The sequence below is a fragment of the Prionailurus viverrinus genome, chromosome C1 (genome assembly GCF_022837055.1).
Source record: "Prionailurus viverrinus isolate Anna chromosome C1, UM_Priviv_1.0, whole genome shotgun sequence".
NCBI classification, from domain to species: Eukaryota; Metazoa; Chordata; class Mammalia; order Carnivora; family Felidae; genus Prionailurus; species Prionailurus viverrinus.
This window is the reverse complement of record NC_062568.1, coordinates 3,241,375-3,259,319: the sequence shown is the minus strand read 5'-3', so window position 1 is coordinate 3,259,319 and position 17,945 is coordinate 3,241,375. Positions and strand designations below refer to the sequence as shown.

Genomic DNA, 17,945 nt, shown 5'->3' with positions numbered 1-17,945 from the left:
CTGCAGAGCCCAGAGCGGGGCTCGAACTCACAAACCGCGAGATCATGACCTGCGCTCAAGTCCGACACTGGACGCTTAACTGATTGAGCCACCCACGTGCCCCTTTTTACTTCTGCTTATAGTTATAATGGCATTGCAACCAACTTATCAGACATGAAGCAGTCGAAAAATACATTGTTGTGACTTTATAAACTCAAATGCAAAGAGTAAATTCAGTTGGATCTTTCTGAAACTATCTTATTTCATTGAATCTGAGATGCATTTTCCCCCCATGTTAGCATCTGGGAAATTGGAATGTATCTAATACTTGATGGCCTGTCGTAGTTTAATTGGCTGCTTTTCTTTCTCGGTTGTATATATAAAAAAAAAATAATGTATCCTCTAATGAAAGATGCCTTAGGTTTTCCTCTCTCTGTTTTCTCTGTTCTTTTTCTGAATGTGGCACCTCTTGAACTGCTTCTCTAATTTTACCTTGTCTCTCATGTTTTCCATATTTTTCTTTTTGCTTTACTTTCCGGGAGATCTCCTCATCTTTATTTTCTAACCTTTTAGTTGAGTTTCTCATTCTCCCTTTTTGTGACATTCTGTTTTTTCATGGACATAATACAACTTCTTGTATCTCTGAGGGCATTAGTGACACATTCGCGCTTATTTCTAGTTTTCTTCTCCCTTCACCGTCTCGTTTCCTTCAGGTTGTTCCCCCGTCTGTTTTGACCTTATCTATCGCCCATATTGGAAACTTATCTTGAGTTTCTGAGAGACCTTGTTTAACTCATAATGTTTTGAGTGGGGGGAGTGAAAGCCGATTGGAAGTTGTGAATGCGAGGGTAGGACCTGTAGACGCAGTGCTCCACTGGAGGGTGAGCCAGGTGGGCTCTCTATTAGGAACCTCTGATTTTAGGATCTCTGGTTCTTTTCTCTTGGGCTGGTCATTTTCTTCTAGGAAGAGTCTTCTGTTCTCTTACCTAGAGGGTGAGGATCTGGGTGCAGTGTTCCGGGACTCAGTAGGAGAAGAGGACAGGGTGCTCCCTGTTCAGCATTCTTTCTGCATTTAGGCACTGCCCCTTACCCCCTTCTGGTGTAGAAGTCCTGCTTACCTGGGCCAGGTGCCCCCCCCCCGCCGAGACCCTTTGTGTTACCCTTGCAAGAGACCAATGGGGGGAAGTATGCGGTAGGACAGTAGTGTGGGAGCAACAAAGTGGGATCTAGCTCCTGCTTTAACAGCTTTCATTCTTTCTTCTTTATTTTTTTCCCTTTTGAGGGTTAAGTGCTGTAACTTGGGTAACTCCTCATTGTCCATTGCTGCCTTTGAGACTTGACATTCTTGGGTCTGCTAAGTCTGTTACTGCCCTGCATTCCTGATTCCGAAATTGTGTTACATTTCTTGTGCTGTCTCTCTGTCCTTCAGAATTTATGTCTTTTTAAAAAAAAAAAAAAAATCTGTTCACTGTAGTTTTACTGTGGTTTGCAGGGAGCAAAATTAGATGTGTGCGTTGGAGCTATCATTAACCTGGAAAAACATTAGCAACAGCAATAGCCAACAGTATTGCCTCCCTTGTGCCAGTCACTGTCTAAGTGCTCTGTATAATTGGTTCTTTTTTTTTTTTTTTAATGTTTATTTATTTTTGAGAAGGGTGGGGAGAGGGGCAGAGAGAGAAGGAGACACAATCCGAAGCAGGCTCCAGGCCCTGAGCTGTCAGCACAGAGCCCAACACGGGGCTCAAACCCACGAACTGCGAGATCGTGATCTGAGCTGAAGTGGACGGTTAAGCGATTGAGGCACCCAGGCGCCTGTATAATTCGTTCTTTTAACTTAGAAGGCTGAATAACTTATTTTTTGTCAACTCTCATAAAAAATCAGTTGGAAATGGAGATTTCCAGATGAAGCGTTGGCTTCAGTCCCTTTATTTCACCTCTAATAAATTGACACGGAGGAAGAGAAGAGCAGACCCAGAGAAGGGACGTGTGTTTACCTGTCACTTTTCCTTAACCTCATCATTTTCCTCTTTTGCTGTGTTTCCCCCACAGAGGAGTGTGCTTCAGCTGCTGCACTCCAAGAGCGAGGTGGTGCGACAGTACATGGCCCGGCTCATCAATGCCTTCGCGTCCCTGGCGGAAGGTAGAGCGTCAACTTTTCCTCCCAGAGAGCAGCTAGGTCTTATTAATGCTTTTTATTCCTTTGAAAATCGACGTTCTTCTTCACGTTTCTTAAAGATGCTGTACGTCCCCTCCATTTGTTCCTGTTTAGTGCATCTCAGGTGTTTTGTGCAAATTGGCTGTTGTCCTTTTGCTTAGTTTATGTCAGAGCAAATTTTCATGGTTTTAGAGTTTACTTTATAAGCCTTCTGGTTTTATTTTGTGAGCTTTCTGGTTTTGTAACCATAGTATTTCACTGGCTTTCAAGTATATAACAGGTAATGCATTTTCTATAGTTTTCTGCAAAATAAGGTTAGTGAAATAATCAAAGCTGATTCCAATAAGCACTGCACCATTTCCTTCAAAGGAGTGTAGCCTCTAGGGGCTCCCGGCTGGCTCAGTTGGTGGAGCGTGTAACTCTTGATCTTGGGGTTGTGAGTCTGAGCCCTATGTTGGGTGTAGAGATGACTTAAAAATAAACTCTTTTTTTTTTTAAGCCTATAATCTCTTAAACCAAGAGGATTTGAAAATTCCAAAGATAATACATACCAAAGCTGAATTCAAGATGATTTTACAGGGTGCCATTATCTTCCATTAAGTTCTACTTTGTTTCAGCTTTTTAAAATGTGAATAAAGGGAGTTTTCAAATGATGACTAGATGATGCTCCAAAAGCTGGGTCAGTCATTCATTCGCTTGTTCTTCCGTCTGTTCTTACAAGGGAGGGTACATAGGGTACATGCATTAATGTCATCTGTATCAAGACACAAGTCTACAACAGGCTAGTGGTAGCTCAAGGCTTATTGTAGGGTGCCAGGTATGGTTCCCATCTCCTTCCCCAGGCCACGGGTGTGTCTCAAAGGAGCAAGGAATGTGCCAGAAATCATTACTGCTTGGTTGCCCCTATTATAAAGACTAGGGGCCCCATAACATATAGATTCCTTACCCTTTTTCTCCTTGTAGATCTGACTTTTGGGTTCAAGATTTCAGGTAAATAAAAGAGCTCCCCACAAAAACATAGTGATGAATTAATTATGTTTAGATTACAAAAGGAGTCGTTTTTTCTTCATTAGTTGATTGGATAAAACCAACTTTGCAGAAAAAATATGTTTTAAGTTTTTTAGAACCTAAAATTACCCAAACTCTACATAACGTTACGTGCAAAGTGTTCATCGAAAGTGGTTTTGGAGCATGAACTTAGCACAAGATAAATTCTTCTGCTTGTGCGTCTCTGGTTATATTATTAGGTCGTCTCTACCTGGCCCAGACCACAAGGGTGCTGCGGATGCTGGAGGAAAGGCTGAAGGAGGAAGACGAGGACGTCGTCACCCGGGAGAACATTCTCGGGGCCTTGCAGAAGTTCAGCCTCAGGTGCTGACCGCGTAGTAGGTCATGGTAGCTCCTAACAGTAAGGTTTAGCCACTGTTTAGTCCCAATAGCAGCCCAAGGGGCATGTGATATTTTCAGTTAACATTTAGGACAGGTTGGGCGACTTTCCAAGATAGGGCTGGCAAGCCTATCTCTAATCCTCGAAACCATCCAGCTCAGGAAGTGCCGTTGTGGTGTCCTCACGAGCACCACGGCTGGGGCCGGCCAGGGGCTGGATTGTGTCTCAGGCCACGTGCCGGGGGTAGAGATGCACACGTGAGTAAAACCTGATGGAGCTCAGCTCAGCAAGTCGCTCGCAGCCTCTGTGGGAGATGTGCGCGTGGATGAGGAGTCACAGGGGGTGTGGTGGGATTTGCGTGGAAGGTGGGCGGAGCCTCCCGCTCCCCAGTCCCTATGTCCCAGCGGCCCACCCTGATGTCTCCATCTGGACCCTGTTATGATTTGGATCGCGTAGCCACCTAGAGCTTTTGTTTGTTTTTCGTTGACAGCTTTATTAAGGTATACTTTCATAGCACAAAATTCACCCCTTTAAAATTTTTTTTTTAACGTTTATTTATTTATTTATTTATTTATTTATTTATTTATTTTCAACGTTTATTTATTTTTGGGACAGAGAGAGCCAGAGCATGAATGGGGGAGGGGCAGAGAGAGAGGGAGACACAGAATCGGAAACAGGCTCCAGGCTCTGAGCCATCAGCCCAGAGCCCGACGCGGGGCTCGAACTCACGGACCGTGAGATCGTGACCTGGCTGAAGTCGGACGCTTAACCGACTGCGCCACCCAGGCGCCCCAACGTTTATTTATTTTTGAGACAGAGAGAGACAGAGCATGAACGGGGGAGGGGCAGAGAGAGAGGGAGACACAGAATTGGAAGCAGACTCCAGGCTCTGAGCCATCAGCCCAGAGCCCGACGCGGGGCTCGAACCCATGGACCGCGAGATCGTGACCTGAGCTGAAGTCGGACGCTTAACCGACTGCGCCGCCCGGGCGCCCCAAAATTCACCCCTTTTAAATGCACCATTCAGTGAGTCTTAGTGATTTACAGAGTTGTACAGCCACCACCACAAGCTAATTTTAGAACACTTCCATCACCATGCAAAGAAACCTCATGCCCGCCTCCAAGTCTCATTCTTACCCCCGGCCCCGGTAACCACTAATTTGCTTTCTGTAGAGTTACCCATGCTGGACATTTTAGATAAATGGAATCCTATAATGTGTGTTCTGTCGTGACCGGCTTCATTCACTCAGCATCATGGTTTTAAGTTCATCAGTGGTGTAACATGTCAGGACTTGGTTCCTTCGTCATGCTGAGTAACGTGCCATTTTATGGACACAACACATTTTGCTTATCTATTCAGCAGTTGACAGATACCTGGATTGTTTCTACTATTTGTCTATTATGCATAAGCCTCTTAGGAACATCTGCATACAAGTCTTTGTGTGGACACATGTCTTCCTGTCTCCTGACTCGGTGTCTAAGAGTGGAATCGCTGAGTCGTTCAGAATTCTTGCAGCATGGCGTTCCCTCCTGACCACCTCACTTTCTCTCGGCCTTAGTAAGAAATCTCAGCTCTTTCTGACCATCAGCCCCCTCTGGACATACTTTCTTCCTGTCAAATGTGGTTAACTTTTTTTTTTTTTTTTTTAGAAAGAGTGGGGGGGGAGAGGGGCGGAGGGAGAGAGAGAGAGAAATGTGGTTAACATTTGATTGATACGCTCTCGCTAGTAGCCCAAAGCCTGCAAAGTGACTTATTCTTTTTTTTTTTTCTTTTTTTCCCCCAAGGTGACTCATTCTAAGTGTGTATGTTTCATGAGGGAAAGCGGTAGGTAGTTAGCTCCCACTATTTGCCAGGTCCCTGCCAATGCTTCTTGTTCTAACTATGTGAATTGAGAAGATCTGTAAGTGGTAATATCCGGTTATTATATTCCTCAGATCATATGAACACTTTGTCTCTGTTTGTTTATAAATTTAGCCTAGTGTCGTCGACTGCATTTGGAAAATTTTTAGAAATTCAGTGACTATAGTTAAGTAACAGAGATAAGATACAAGGAAGAAATACTTCTTTCTGGGAGTACAGATATTTATTGCCAGTTTTTTCTTGCCCTGCAAACAGTAATTTAAGCTTCTCTGTTCTGGAAATATGCTTCATGTTTTTGCAGTTTTCTGGAGTCTGTACAGTGAATGTAGAGAGTTAGGACTACCAAAAGAGTGTAGCCTTCATTGTATTCCAGTAAATTTCACCGAGGTGGTGAGTGTGGTGTGTAAGACTAGCACAGATGGGCACCCGGCTGGCTCAGTCGGTAGAGCGTGTGAATCTTGTTCTTGAGGTTGCGAGTTCGAGCCTTACATTGGGTGTAGAGTTTACTTAAAAATAAAACCTTGAAGAATAGCGCAAGTAGATACTGTCCAGGTAGGAGTTTTACCATAACCTGTTCATTAGGAGATGTGCAGTGGTGGTTCCTCCGTGGTGTTTTGATTTTCAAAGAATTTACGTGACTTCATAGTGATACCATTATGCCTGATCTCATCAATTCTTAAGGCCGGCATGGAGACATTCACCATAATGCATTTTGATGAGGTGTTGGATTTTGTAAGGTTTTATACCTAGACTCTGGGTGGAAAACAATTCTGTATCAATTATATAACCCACATCATTCAACTATCCTTAGTTTCTAGAGACCTGACTCAAAATGGGATTGGGCTGGTTGTTTGCTTTTCTTGTTTTTCACACAGCTCAAGTGCCTAGCTGGACTAGAGTTTACTAAAAACCCATTTATTGATGTTGAACTATTCCTATGGCTATCTCCCGGATCAAGTAGACCAAAAGCTATCAATAAATATTTATGAAATATTGGAAGTAATATTCTGCTAATTGTAAATGTTGAAAAAGAAACTTTCAAAGTAGGAGTTCTCCTGACTGCCTTCTCTCTGTCTGAACCCTTAGTAGTACCCTCGAAAGGTAAAGGCATCTGTTGTTTCAGCTGTGCAGGTCTAACAACAAAATATCTTTCATAGTCTGTATCTCCTGCACAGTTTGCCTATTCTGACAGGTGTGCACATCACCCCGTAGTCTTGCAGGGAAGGTTTCTCAACAGCTTTAGTTGACCTGTAGGCTTTTGCATCCTAGGCGCCCGCTGCAGACAGCGATGATTCGAGACGGCCTCATCTTCTGGCTGATTGATATTCTGAAGGACCCCGACTGCCTGTCTGACTATACGCTGGAGTACTCGGTGGCTTTGCTCATGAACCTCTGCCTCCGGAGCGCAGGTCCGATAGCACCCCTCCCCCACCCTGTCCCTTAGCCCTCTGGCTCCCCCAACAACCTGTCCTCCATCTCCCCCCCACCCCGCCACCTCCCAGCCCCTAACTACCCCCCCCACACCATCCCCCAGCCCTCTGGCTCCCCCCACAACCTGTCCCCCATGCCCCCCATCCCCCAGCCCTCTGGCTCGGGTGTGAACCCGGACCACCACCCAGCCTGCTGTGGTTTGCCTTTAGTCTCCCTCATAGAGAACTGAAACAGAAGTCGGGTGTAAAACATTTCCAGCTAGTTATACAGTTGGTGCATCCCTGAAGCCAAATACCTCGCTGCCCTTGGAAATACCATTTTATGTGTTTACAGCACCTGCAGTAAGAGGAAATTAAAATACTTTATATTTTTCTTCATCTTCATTGCACTATTCAAAGGCAGGAAGTTAAGAATTCTGATCCATTCTGTCCCAAGACAGAGAACTCTGTTTCCAGGATTCTACAGGGTTAAGTCGGTGGCAGAGCAAGGACGCCCGACCAGGCTCCCTGCTCCTCACCACAGCAGTCTCCCCACTTCACACACCGCCCCCCCGGAGAGGGGATTTTCACGCGCACATCTCAGCTCATCTGATCAGTAAAGGCAGTGACCGCAGCTTTTCTGGAGGTTCCATCCATGAAATGATCCGTTATGGGGATAGAAGAAGCTTCTTTAGAAGAAGTGCCAAGTCCGACCTGTGGCTGCCCTCAGTCTGAGCAGCCCCAGTTTGTGGAGAAGAAGTTGCGTGGCTAAATAGCTCCGGGGTATTCGTTAGAAGCTTCTTTGCCCTCGGATGCTTTGTAATCTGCACGGCCTGTGTCTTGTTGACTGACTAAATGACTGTTACTTCAGTCTTCTCTTAAAAAACAACGTATGCAGATATCCCAGCTTTAAAGCATTCGTCAGATTCTTTTTTTTTTCTTTCTTTTTTTTTTTTAAACATTTTTTTTTTTTTTACTGTTTATTTATTTTTGAGAGAGAGAGTGTGAGCCAGGGAGGGGCAGAGAGAGAGGGAGACACAGAACCCGAAGTAGGCTCCAGGCTCTGAGCTGTCAGTACAGAGCCCGACGCGGGGCTCGAACTCATGAGCTGTGAGATCATGACCTGAGCCAAAGCCGGACGCTTAACCGACTGAGCCACCCAGGCGCCCCAGCATTCGTCAGATTCTAATCAGCTTCTCTTACTATCATCAGTTTATTTGCAGTGATTGTTACAGTGCTATTTGGACTTGCTAAAGCACCCGTGTGAGTTTTGTGACGCTGGCATGTGCACTCGGGAGGTAGAACATTGCCCCGTAATGTATCGTGTGTTCACTGACACGACTAGCTCTGTGCCACCGTCTCCTGAGCACTCGGAGTGCACCTATACCGAGTTCCTTCATTCTGCATCACCCTTCGGTAGATGTTAATAATCGCTAGGGAACCCCAGGAGGAAGAAACCGAGGCCCGGATTGCTTAAGTGACTCACCCAGGGTCACACAGTTCATTAGCAGAGGGCCCAAGATTTGTGCTCAAGTTTGCCTGACTTGAAACTGTACTTCTGAGTTTAGACACGTCATGTTTTGTTCCATTGTCTTTTCTGAAGGGAAGAACATGTGTGCCAAGGTGGCAGGCCTGGTGCTGAAAGTTCTTTCGGATCTGCTCGGCCATGAGAACCACGAGGTACGGGGCGGCGCCGCTAGCCTGGGCTTGGGGGAGGGCTGGCCGGGTTAGTGCGTGAGCTCTGCCCCCCCACATTCTGCAACCGGGAAGCCGGAAATCGATCCCCCACTCCTCATTTCCTGTCGCCCTGCCATCACTGGTCCTTGCCAGGTCCCCCTCGGGACTTAATCTCCTCCTCGTCACCCGCCCTGCTTCATTCCACCCCACGCTGATTCTCCCCGGGGTGTGTTTGTTTAACGTACGTCTGTGGACACGTACGTGGCCTGAAAATGTAGTTAATGTTATGTGTTGCGTGCGTCATCGTGTAAATCGTATTGTGCTCTAGATCTCACTCTTTTCAGACTTTTTCACTGTGTTTTGAGGACTTTACTGTGTTGCTTTGTATATATCTCATTCCTTAACTCCCGCTACTGCAAAACAGCCCCTGTTTGCAGCACCCCCATCCAGTCCCCCGGGCTTGTCGGCCTCCATTACCTCTAGTTCTCAGCCGCCACAGGGTCCTCAGTGCCATCGCCACACTCACCCCCCCGAGGCCCCTGGGGTGCAGACACTTCGTCACTGCTGGCTCGCCTCGCCCCACATGGCAGTCTCGGGTCAGAGTCCCGCCACGCTGTCCCGCAGAATGGCCTTACCAGCTCCTGCTCTGCCCCGTGGCCTCCCCAACACCGGGGTGATTTTCTGTCGTCCAACCTGTGTGCTACAAGCCCTTTTTAAATAAAGTGGAGGTCTCGATAAACTAATTAACAGAAACTTATAAACAGTATGAGGATTCTCTCTCCGGCTTTCTACAGATGCCTGTGCAGAAACCACGACATCACTCTGCCCCTGAGGCCAAGCAAAAACCTGGCCTCTTTAGCCAGATCAAGTACAGGGGTGTCTTAGCAGGACAGGACAGAGTACCGCTGGGTCGGAGTGAGGCACTTGGTTTCCCTGTCTCCATTCCCGTTGCAGCAGCTCCCCTCTGTTTATTTCTCTCATTCCCTAGGTCCCCTGGCCCACCAGCTGAGCGACCCTGCTGCCTCAGCTAGCGAGGGTTCCGTGGTGGTGACAGTGTTTGCCGTGCTTTTTATATTTTCAGATCAGGAGCCCTCAACTCCTTCTAGACTCTGTTCTCCGTTTTATTCAACTACAGCGGTTGATGCCTGTGGGAAATTTGTCTCTGATAGTAAATGTTGGTTTCAGGTGTTGGCACCAGTATGCTTGCTACCTCTGAGAACAGAATAGACCGACAGATGTAAATCTTGTAATTGTCACAAATGCATTTGCCTTGAAGATGAACTGGAAAGTCTCCCTGTACACATGTTAGAGCCTAGAAATGTGTTTGCCACACAAATAAATGCTCCGTGCATGGGTCCTGTGTGAGGCAGTCATAGTCTTGGAAGACGAAACCCAAAAGCCATGAAGAAAAACGTACGCATATTTGACTTTGTAAATAGTAGACTTTTTGGATATGGAAAAAGATGCCATGATAAGAGTCAAAGGACAGAGGATACGCTGAGGAAAAATTGGCCTCACATAGGACAAAAGTTCCCTTATATATGAAGATCTCCTATAAATTGATAAATACAAGTCAGAAGAAGAAGATAAAGTACACACGGGGGCAAGGTACAGAACAGGAAATCTTGATGACCAGTTTGGCCAGTGGTCAGGAAAATGAAAGAACAGCCATAGGACGCCTTTTATTATTTTTTTTACCCATTAGATTGGCAAAGATTAAGGGACAATAAAGTCCAGCGCCAGAGAAGACGGGTGGGACATGAGCCCTTCACTGCTGTGGAGGGTGTAGCGCAAAATCTGCTCAGAAGGGAGCTGCCATTTATCAAGCACCTGCCATGCACCATGTCCTGTGTGGCTTGATGTTGGGGTTACCTGTGTGAGTAAAACATGAGTCCTGTCCTCGAAGAGCTCACAATAGGGGAGACAGAAGTATAAATATGAACCCAGTATGGTAGTGGGGGGATGTGCAGGAAACAGCTGTGGGGGGTGGGAGGGGCCCGTAAGTAACGTGGGATGTGTGCAGGAAGGGAGGGGCAGGGGGACACGATATTGAGGCCACACCTCGAAGGCTCCTGTGTGCCGTTCTGAGGAGTGAGGACTTTCCAGGTAGGCTCTAGGGAAGGTTTACGAGGTAGGAAGAGGGACGATTTGGCCCACGTTGTAGAATTTTGGCAATGATGGGACTATTGGGCTGACGTGTGAACATCAAAGGCAGAGACCTTTTGGGAGGATCGATGTCGCCTAGGTCATGGAGGATGTCCGAACAAGGACCGTGGTAGTGTGTGTGGAAAAGAAGGGTTCCTATCAAAGGCAGCTTGGAGACTCAACACTGGAGAGCAGAAGCGAGAGCATTCGATGATGACTCCAGCGGTTCTAGCCTGAATGAGCAGGCCGACAGTTAAGCAGTGGCATATGGCAGGAGTGAGCTTTGGGAGCCAGTAATGAACTTGGGTTTGAACTCTTCGTTGTAGCTGTCACTGGGACATGCAAATATGGAGATATCTCCATATTTGGACATGGAGATATCTGTCCTTTGGAAACATGTGTCCTGGAGCTGAAGAAGGTGGTAGTGCTCTCTCTCCTCGTGAGCCACACTGTTCACAAGCGGGGTGTTTGATCACTGAGTTGTACGGTATGTGACAACTTGTAATTGGCTGTTTTTTCTCCCCTTAAAGATACAGCCGTATGTGAATGGAGCTCTGTACAGCATCCTTTCTATTCCATCCATTCGTGAGGAAGCAAGGGCAATGGTAAGACAATGTGCTTGAGGTACACCTGGGTGGCTCAGTTGGTGAAGCGTCTGACTCTTGACTACGACCTGGGTCATGATCTCATAGGTTTGTGAGTTTGAGCCCCACATCGGGCTCTGCGCTGATAGCACGGAGCCTGCTTAGGATTCTCTGCCCCACTCTCTCTCTGTCCCTCCCCTGCTCGTGCTGTCTCTGTCTCTCTCAAAAATAAATAAACATTTACAAAAAAAAAAAAAAAAGAAAGAAAGAAAGAAAGAAAGAAAGAAAGCAAATATGCTTGAGAAATTCATAAGCTTCAATCAGTGCCACGGTTCAGAAGCTGTTAGAGCAAGGAGATCTGAGACTGGGACCCATGGCTTGCGTGTAGCTTATGAACTCCCTGGAATTGTATGCCAGATATGTATTTGCAGTTTTCTGGAGAGAGAATCTGGAGCTTTTATCATATTCTCGAGGGATCCCTAACTCCTAAGAACTACAATGTTAGAAAGTTCCCAACAGGCTTATTTTTGGAAAGTTAGTAGACTTTTTTTTAAATGGTTCGTTTTAATTTGGGGCGTTGGGAATGCCTATGGATTTCATAGTAGAAGCTTAGCAGGAAAACAGTGAAATGGAGAAAGTATCACTGAAATTCACCTGCAGGAGTCCTAGGGGACTTGCGGCAGGAGTGAGCAGTGGTGTGGTCCAAACACTCGGAGGCTGCAGACGTCCTCACAGCAACCAAGTGGGACAGACACTCTGGTAAAGACGATAAAGCTGTCTGGTTCCTGGTGTGGTTGGTAAATAGTGAATTCAATACTTGATGTGTTTACATTAGTGCTTCTGTTGGATTAAGCATAAAACAAGCTTCAGGTGATTAGCATCGTACGCGATGACAAGTGTTTCTGGATCTAATCAGCAAAACCACTGGAGTTTTGTCCCTTTTCTCATAACATGCGGAACCAGCTCAACTGTGTGCATATTAAATGCTATGATGAAGGGATTAAATATATTTCCACAGTCAAAAGACAGGCCAAATTCAGTTTGAGACCAGTGAAACATGTTCTTCCACTTGATTTTGCTTACTTAGAAGAATTGCTAAATCTCCTCTAATTAGTCATCTAAAATTACATCAACAGTTATGCCAGAGATAAAAACTCAATTAGGAACTATTCTGTGTGGTCACACTGAACAATGGAACTTAATTGCCTATCGCTTTGGGGGAGAGGGGAATCATTTCAGTACGGAACAAGGGAAAATGAACTTGGTTAAATTCTGCATTATGGTCCTTCTGGTGAGAGGAATTCTCAACCAAAGGAGAGACCAAGGAAGAAAACACGTAGGCTAAGGAAAAAAGAAGGGAGGTGATATGGATCAGACAGCAGGAAAGGCAGCTTGGAGGAGGGACATCCAGGGCAAGGGGCAGGGAAGGCAGGACAAAACAGAAGTAAAGGGACAGAGACCAAGTGGGGAGGAGAGATTCGTGTTATAGGACATTAGAGCGTGACCCTTAGAGATCAGCCAGGCCAGAGAGAAAAAGTGTGGAGGAAAGGGACAGTGTCTCAGAGACCTGGGGGACAATACCCAGAGGTCTCACACATGTGTAACTGGACTCCCAAAAGGAGAGGAGAATATGACATCATAAGAACTCTGTTTTTGCAACCAGGTAAAACATTCGTATGCTTGTGGAAAACGACAAAGAAAACATAGAAATTATATCGGTACCAAATGCTATGATGGTTGGTGGTCTTAAAATAATGCCCCCCACCCCCCAAACAGAGAAGAAGATAAAGGAGTGCACTGAGGCCATTTGAACTTTAAGAGACTGCCAAGGTCTGGGACGGGAGAGCGGTTCAGATCAATAGGGCTGCGCCGATGCCTGCTCCAAAGCCTCCCGCCCCCGGCGCTGGTGCAGTTGTCGGCCATGAAGCTCTTCCCCGGGATTGAAATCCCAGCCAGACAGTCTGGCCTGGGCTGGAGCAGACTCCTGCCCGCTTGATACCCTCTTCCCTTGACTCAAAGACTATCCAGAGTTGTTCCTCCCTTCCAGACCACTCCTTCATGCTCTCCTCTGTGCGCTTGCCTGTCTCTGCCTGCCTCTCTGTTAAATGTTTCCTTTCTCAAAGGTGCTGTCCTAAGCCTCTCACTCTGCTGTCACCCGGAACCTTGTTTATTCCCTTGGCCTCGGCTACCAGATCTCTCTTCTGAGCCACAAATCCCTTCCAAACACAGCAGGAACGATCTTAACCATTTCAGTAGGCTTTACGCCCAGCATGGAATCCCACTCAGGGCTTGAACTCACAACCCTGAGATCAAGACCTGAGCTGAGATCAAGAGTTGGACCCTTAACCAACTGAGCCACCCCGACTCCCCTTAACCATTTATTGAGCATCTATTATGTACCAGCACTTGGACTGGATGCTGTTTTTTTAGGTATAATTTATATAGTTCAGTGCAATGGACAAACATATGTATCTACCTAACCAACACCCAATTACATTCTTTACCTTTTAAAGATTTCATGTTAACCAGCGTTGCCATCCTTATTTTATAGTTGAGGACACAGGTTGGGAGGAACTAAGTAATTTGATCAAGGTCACACTGTTAATTCATGAGGGAACTCAGATTCTAATCCAGACTTAGCCTTCTGGAAGGTAATGCTCTTCTCTACACGATGGGAATTCACCATGTTCAAAACTGCACTTGACATTTCTTTGATTCACTTACAGCCATTAACTCCAAACAGGCCTGCATTAAAAGAGGGAAATATTGGCTCATTTAACTGAAAAGTCCAGGCGTAACCATCAGGCAGACCTTGATCAGGGTTCATGTGTTACTGGATCCATTTCTCTCCCGGGACCTCTGGAGTCTGCTTCCTCTATTTTGGGGTCATTATCAGATACAGTTTCCTCTTGTGGCAAGAAGGTCTCACCAGCTCCAGCCACACGTGCTCATTCAGATCCCTCAAGGAAAGAGGAAGGCGGGGAAACAGATACCTGTGGTTAAGTCGGTATCTTACATTTCTCTGCAATTCTGTTAGCTAGTATTGAGAGTCCCGATGTCAGTGTTTTGTAACAAAGTAAATATTACACAATATGGTGCCTTTATAATTCTTTTGATAGAAGAAGAACAATAGCTGTTTAAAAAGAGGTTCTGTTTGTTCATTTATTTCTCTAAACATATGGCTTTACTCTTCATTTTGTTTCTAAAATCCAGAAGGAAGTGTATAAACGTAAAGAAATCACAGGACAGAAATTACCTCCCAAAACAACATATTGCCCAAACTAAAGGGAATACTTATGCAGTTAAAATTTTTCACTTTTTATGAGAGTATAGTTGATATACAGTGTTCTTTTAGTTTCAGATGTACATCCATTGCTCATCAAGACAAGCACAGTCACCATCTGTCACCATACATTATTACGGCATTATTGACTGTAGTCCTGATGTACTTTTTATCTCTGTGACGACTTATTGACTTTATAACAGGAAGTTTGTGTCTCTTAATCCCCTTCACCTATTTCACCTATCACCCCACCTCCCTCTGGCAACCCCCAGTTCTCTGTACAATAGGTTTTTGTTGTTGTCTGCCAAACGTTTTATAATTAGGTCAGATAGCCAACCAAGAAGAAAGCAGTTTCACTGTGAGTTGTGAAAAATAACAAGAAGAATGTTTAGTACTGAGCAGAGGTATCTTTATTGTGTATATCCCTACTCTCCTGCCAAAGGTTTTTTTTTTTTAATTGGGTAGAGCTGTTCTCCCCCACAAAACAACTAAAATGCTAACTCTTACTCTGTCTACTGCCCCAGGGAATGGAGTACGTCCTCCGCTGCTTCATCAAAGAAGGCAATGCTGAAATGGTTCGCCAGATCGAGTTCATCATCAAGCAGCTTAATTCAGGTCCGTTCAAAGCAGGAAGCTATAATCTGTCTGTGCATCTCTCATGTGTGCTGGAAGGATACACGGGCTTTCTTAGGAAGGCTTGTCATATCTTGGAATCCATTCAGGGGCTTTAAGGGAGGTGGGGAGACCCAACTGAACCCACCAACAAGGCGGTCCAGATTGTCCCAGGATCAACGATCTTTCACCACACTTTAGGCTTAGAGTCAACAAAAAGAATTCAAAAGCAACCGCAGAAACCCTGCTCTACCCTTACGTTCTCTTTACGTGGACCTCCCCCTCCTCGTTCTCTCCCCCCTTCACAGGGCTTCTCTGGGGGTCCCAGGGCCAGATAGGGAAAACAATGCCGACCTCCGTGGCACCACCACAGAAAATGTCACTCTCCCGCGTGCATTCACGCTTTCAAAACAAACTTATGTTGCCCGCTGGTGCCATGGAGGAGATGACCCTCGTTCTCTCGGGCTTTCTCCGTTACCGTGACAATCGACATCCCATAGTAAGCAGGACAGGAAGGTGCAGGAAGCCTTGGATGGGACCAGGATGGAGGGGAAGCTCTAGCTCTTTCTGTGGACTCCTGACATCTTGGTCCTGACTCGTACCCGTGCCAGAGGCACCCAGCAGCCCACATCACTCAAAGTCCAAGTGCACAGATCCTACTTAGCACGTGAGCAAAGGTGAAAAAATCAATCTCCTGATCTCTGCTCCTGAGTCAGCAGCTTGACCAAGGCCAAGAAACAGTTGCCCGAAGCCATTCACTGGAGGAAGCCCATAGGTGGCTCATGGTTCGCGGCCTGAGCCGCACACGGCAGTCACCTGAGGAGATTTAAAGTCCCCAAAGCAGCACCCCGTGCTAGTGAAGTCAGAAGCTCCAGGGGGGCCCCAGGTGTGAATAGTGTTTACATTTATTTCTTTTTGAGAGACAGAGCACAGGTTGGGGGGGGGGGGTAGTGTTTAAAGCTCCCAGGTGATCCCCACATGCAGCCGGGGTGGTGGGTCCCTGCCTCGGACGAGCACAGAAATGGAGAGGCTGAAAGAGGACGTTAGAGGCTCCTGATCAACAGGAAGCAGCAGGGAGAGCAGCCAGTGAAACCTTCACTCCCTCAGGCCTGGGCACGTTTCCATCTGAACATCCTCCCCTTGGCTACTCATCCCAGATTCAGGTGAGCAAGGAATAGAATTTTGCTTTCTGCAACAGCTGCATTTCTGATTTGGAACCCCCACTCTGCTGGGCAGATGGATCGACAGAACACAGCGAAATAAAATGCGGCTGTTCCATGACAGCAGTCGGGACTCTGCTCGCTCCCTCACCGGCTGTGGGTAGAAGAGAGGCCACTGCTGGGGAAGGAGGGAGATGCAGGGAACAGCTGAGAACTCCGTCCCTAGCGAGTGGGGGTCCTCTGTGGCTTCGGGGTCACGTTTGGGCCCGGAATCTTCTTCAAGGCTGGCTTTGTGTTTCAATCTATCAAGGCCCATGCGCCTCCATTTTCTTGTCGGTCTCCCCTCCTTTCTGGCAGCCAAGCCACAGGGGCGGTCCCCCTTGCGCTCTGGCCCCAAACCGTCTCTTTGTCGTCTGTAAAACTGGCCCTTAAGCTAACATGCTGAAGAATGTGAAGAGGGAGGGTCAGTTAGACATTTCCGTGAGGGATGTGCTTTGTCAGGAAGTTATCGTGGGTGGAGTTCTGGTATATTCAGAAGGGGCTTGACATACACCTGCTTTGCTCAGTAAGTGCCAGTTTCAATAATGAGTGTCAAAAGTATTTCTTTTTTTTAGCAAGCACTTCAGTTATTCTGTATCCATGGGACAATGGCAGGTCCCCAGAGACCCTATTACTTAGGAGTCTGATCCTTTGAAACAAAATGAGGAAGTCATTGAACGTTTGAACGGAGGACGAGGCACACACACACAGCTGCCTTGGGATATGTGTCGTGAGCATGGAGTCAGAATGAATGGGTGTACCAGCATCACTGTGAAAGCCACAGAGGGGAGAGCTGGAGTTTCCACCCCGTTCGGGCTTCATCCTCAAGTAGACATTAACAGTAGAGTATGAATTAGTAGTAGCTTACTAGTTTAAGATAAGTCGGATGGCATTGCCACAATCTCTATTTAGCGTATTGGCTTTAGTCTATTTTAGTAAACATGTGACACGTGCGTATGGGTTTTCATACATTCGGGCCCATCTCAGTTCTCTAGTACTGTTTTTCCTATAAAGTTTTAAGGTTTCCAAGTACAGAAATTCCAGAGTATTTTAGGAACCTAACCCCACAGGTAGGGAAGGACTGCCCTGGGGAGGCTTAAGGGACGTGGCAGACAGAGGTGACCGCCACCAGCAGCAGCAGGGAGGTTCATCTATGACTCCAGCCCTCAAGGGGGGGGCCTGGCAGGTACTGGCCAGTCCCTGAGGAGAGGACGGGAGCAGGGCAGAGCCAGCATCGTCAGCTGGGCCGCAGGAAAGGAAGGACACTGATGGCTCCGAGCACCACTCACTGTTAGTTACTGGAGTGAGGGCAGCTGGCCGTGCCACAACCCAGGAGACAGTGCGGGAAGCAGGGCTGATGTCCCCGTCACCCCCAAGAGGAGGAACTGACATTTATAAGGTACTTAATTAAGTTCACAGGACTGGATTGTTCTGGGGAATAGGATGAGTCTGAGCCAACAGGCTCAGGGGAGGGGTTGTGGCTGGACCAGCCTGTGGCTTCACGAAACGTCTAAGATTCTTTTTTAAAAAGTGGGAGGGGGCATTTGTATATTGGAAAAAGAAATGTCCACAGCTGATGAATACAGCAGCACCCCCGTTTCGAAAGCCAGCTGCTTGATAGGCATTTACCTGCAGGTGGCACGGAGCAGAGCTC

General features: G+C 46.7%; 1 protein-coding gene across 7 annotated transcripts in view; it reads left to right on the top strand.

Annotated features, from left to right (window-relative positions):
- Positions 1-17,945, top strand: part of ARMC9 (armadillo repeat containing 9) — a 151,247-nt gene that overhangs the window by 57,902 nt on the left and 75,400 nt on the right. For all 7 annotated transcript variants that reach the window (XR_007154871.1, XM_047871597.1, XM_047871591.1 and 4 more), the window contains 6 exons: positions 2,029-2,119; positions 3,382-3,505; positions 6,652-6,791; positions 8,395-8,471; positions 11,144-11,218; positions 15,005-15,095. Coding sequence is in view for 6 of the 7 variants with exons in the window: in XM_047871597.1 (XP_047727553.1) it covers positions 2,029-2,119; positions 3,382-3,505; positions 6,652-6,791; positions 8,395-8,471; positions 11,144-11,218; positions 15,005-15,095 (598 nt within the window). In the remaining variant the exon portion in view is untranslated. The remainder of the gene's footprint in view (positions 1-2,028; positions 2,120-3,381; positions 3,506-6,651; positions 6,792-8,394; positions 8,472-11,143; positions 11,219-15,004; positions 15,096-17,945) is intronic.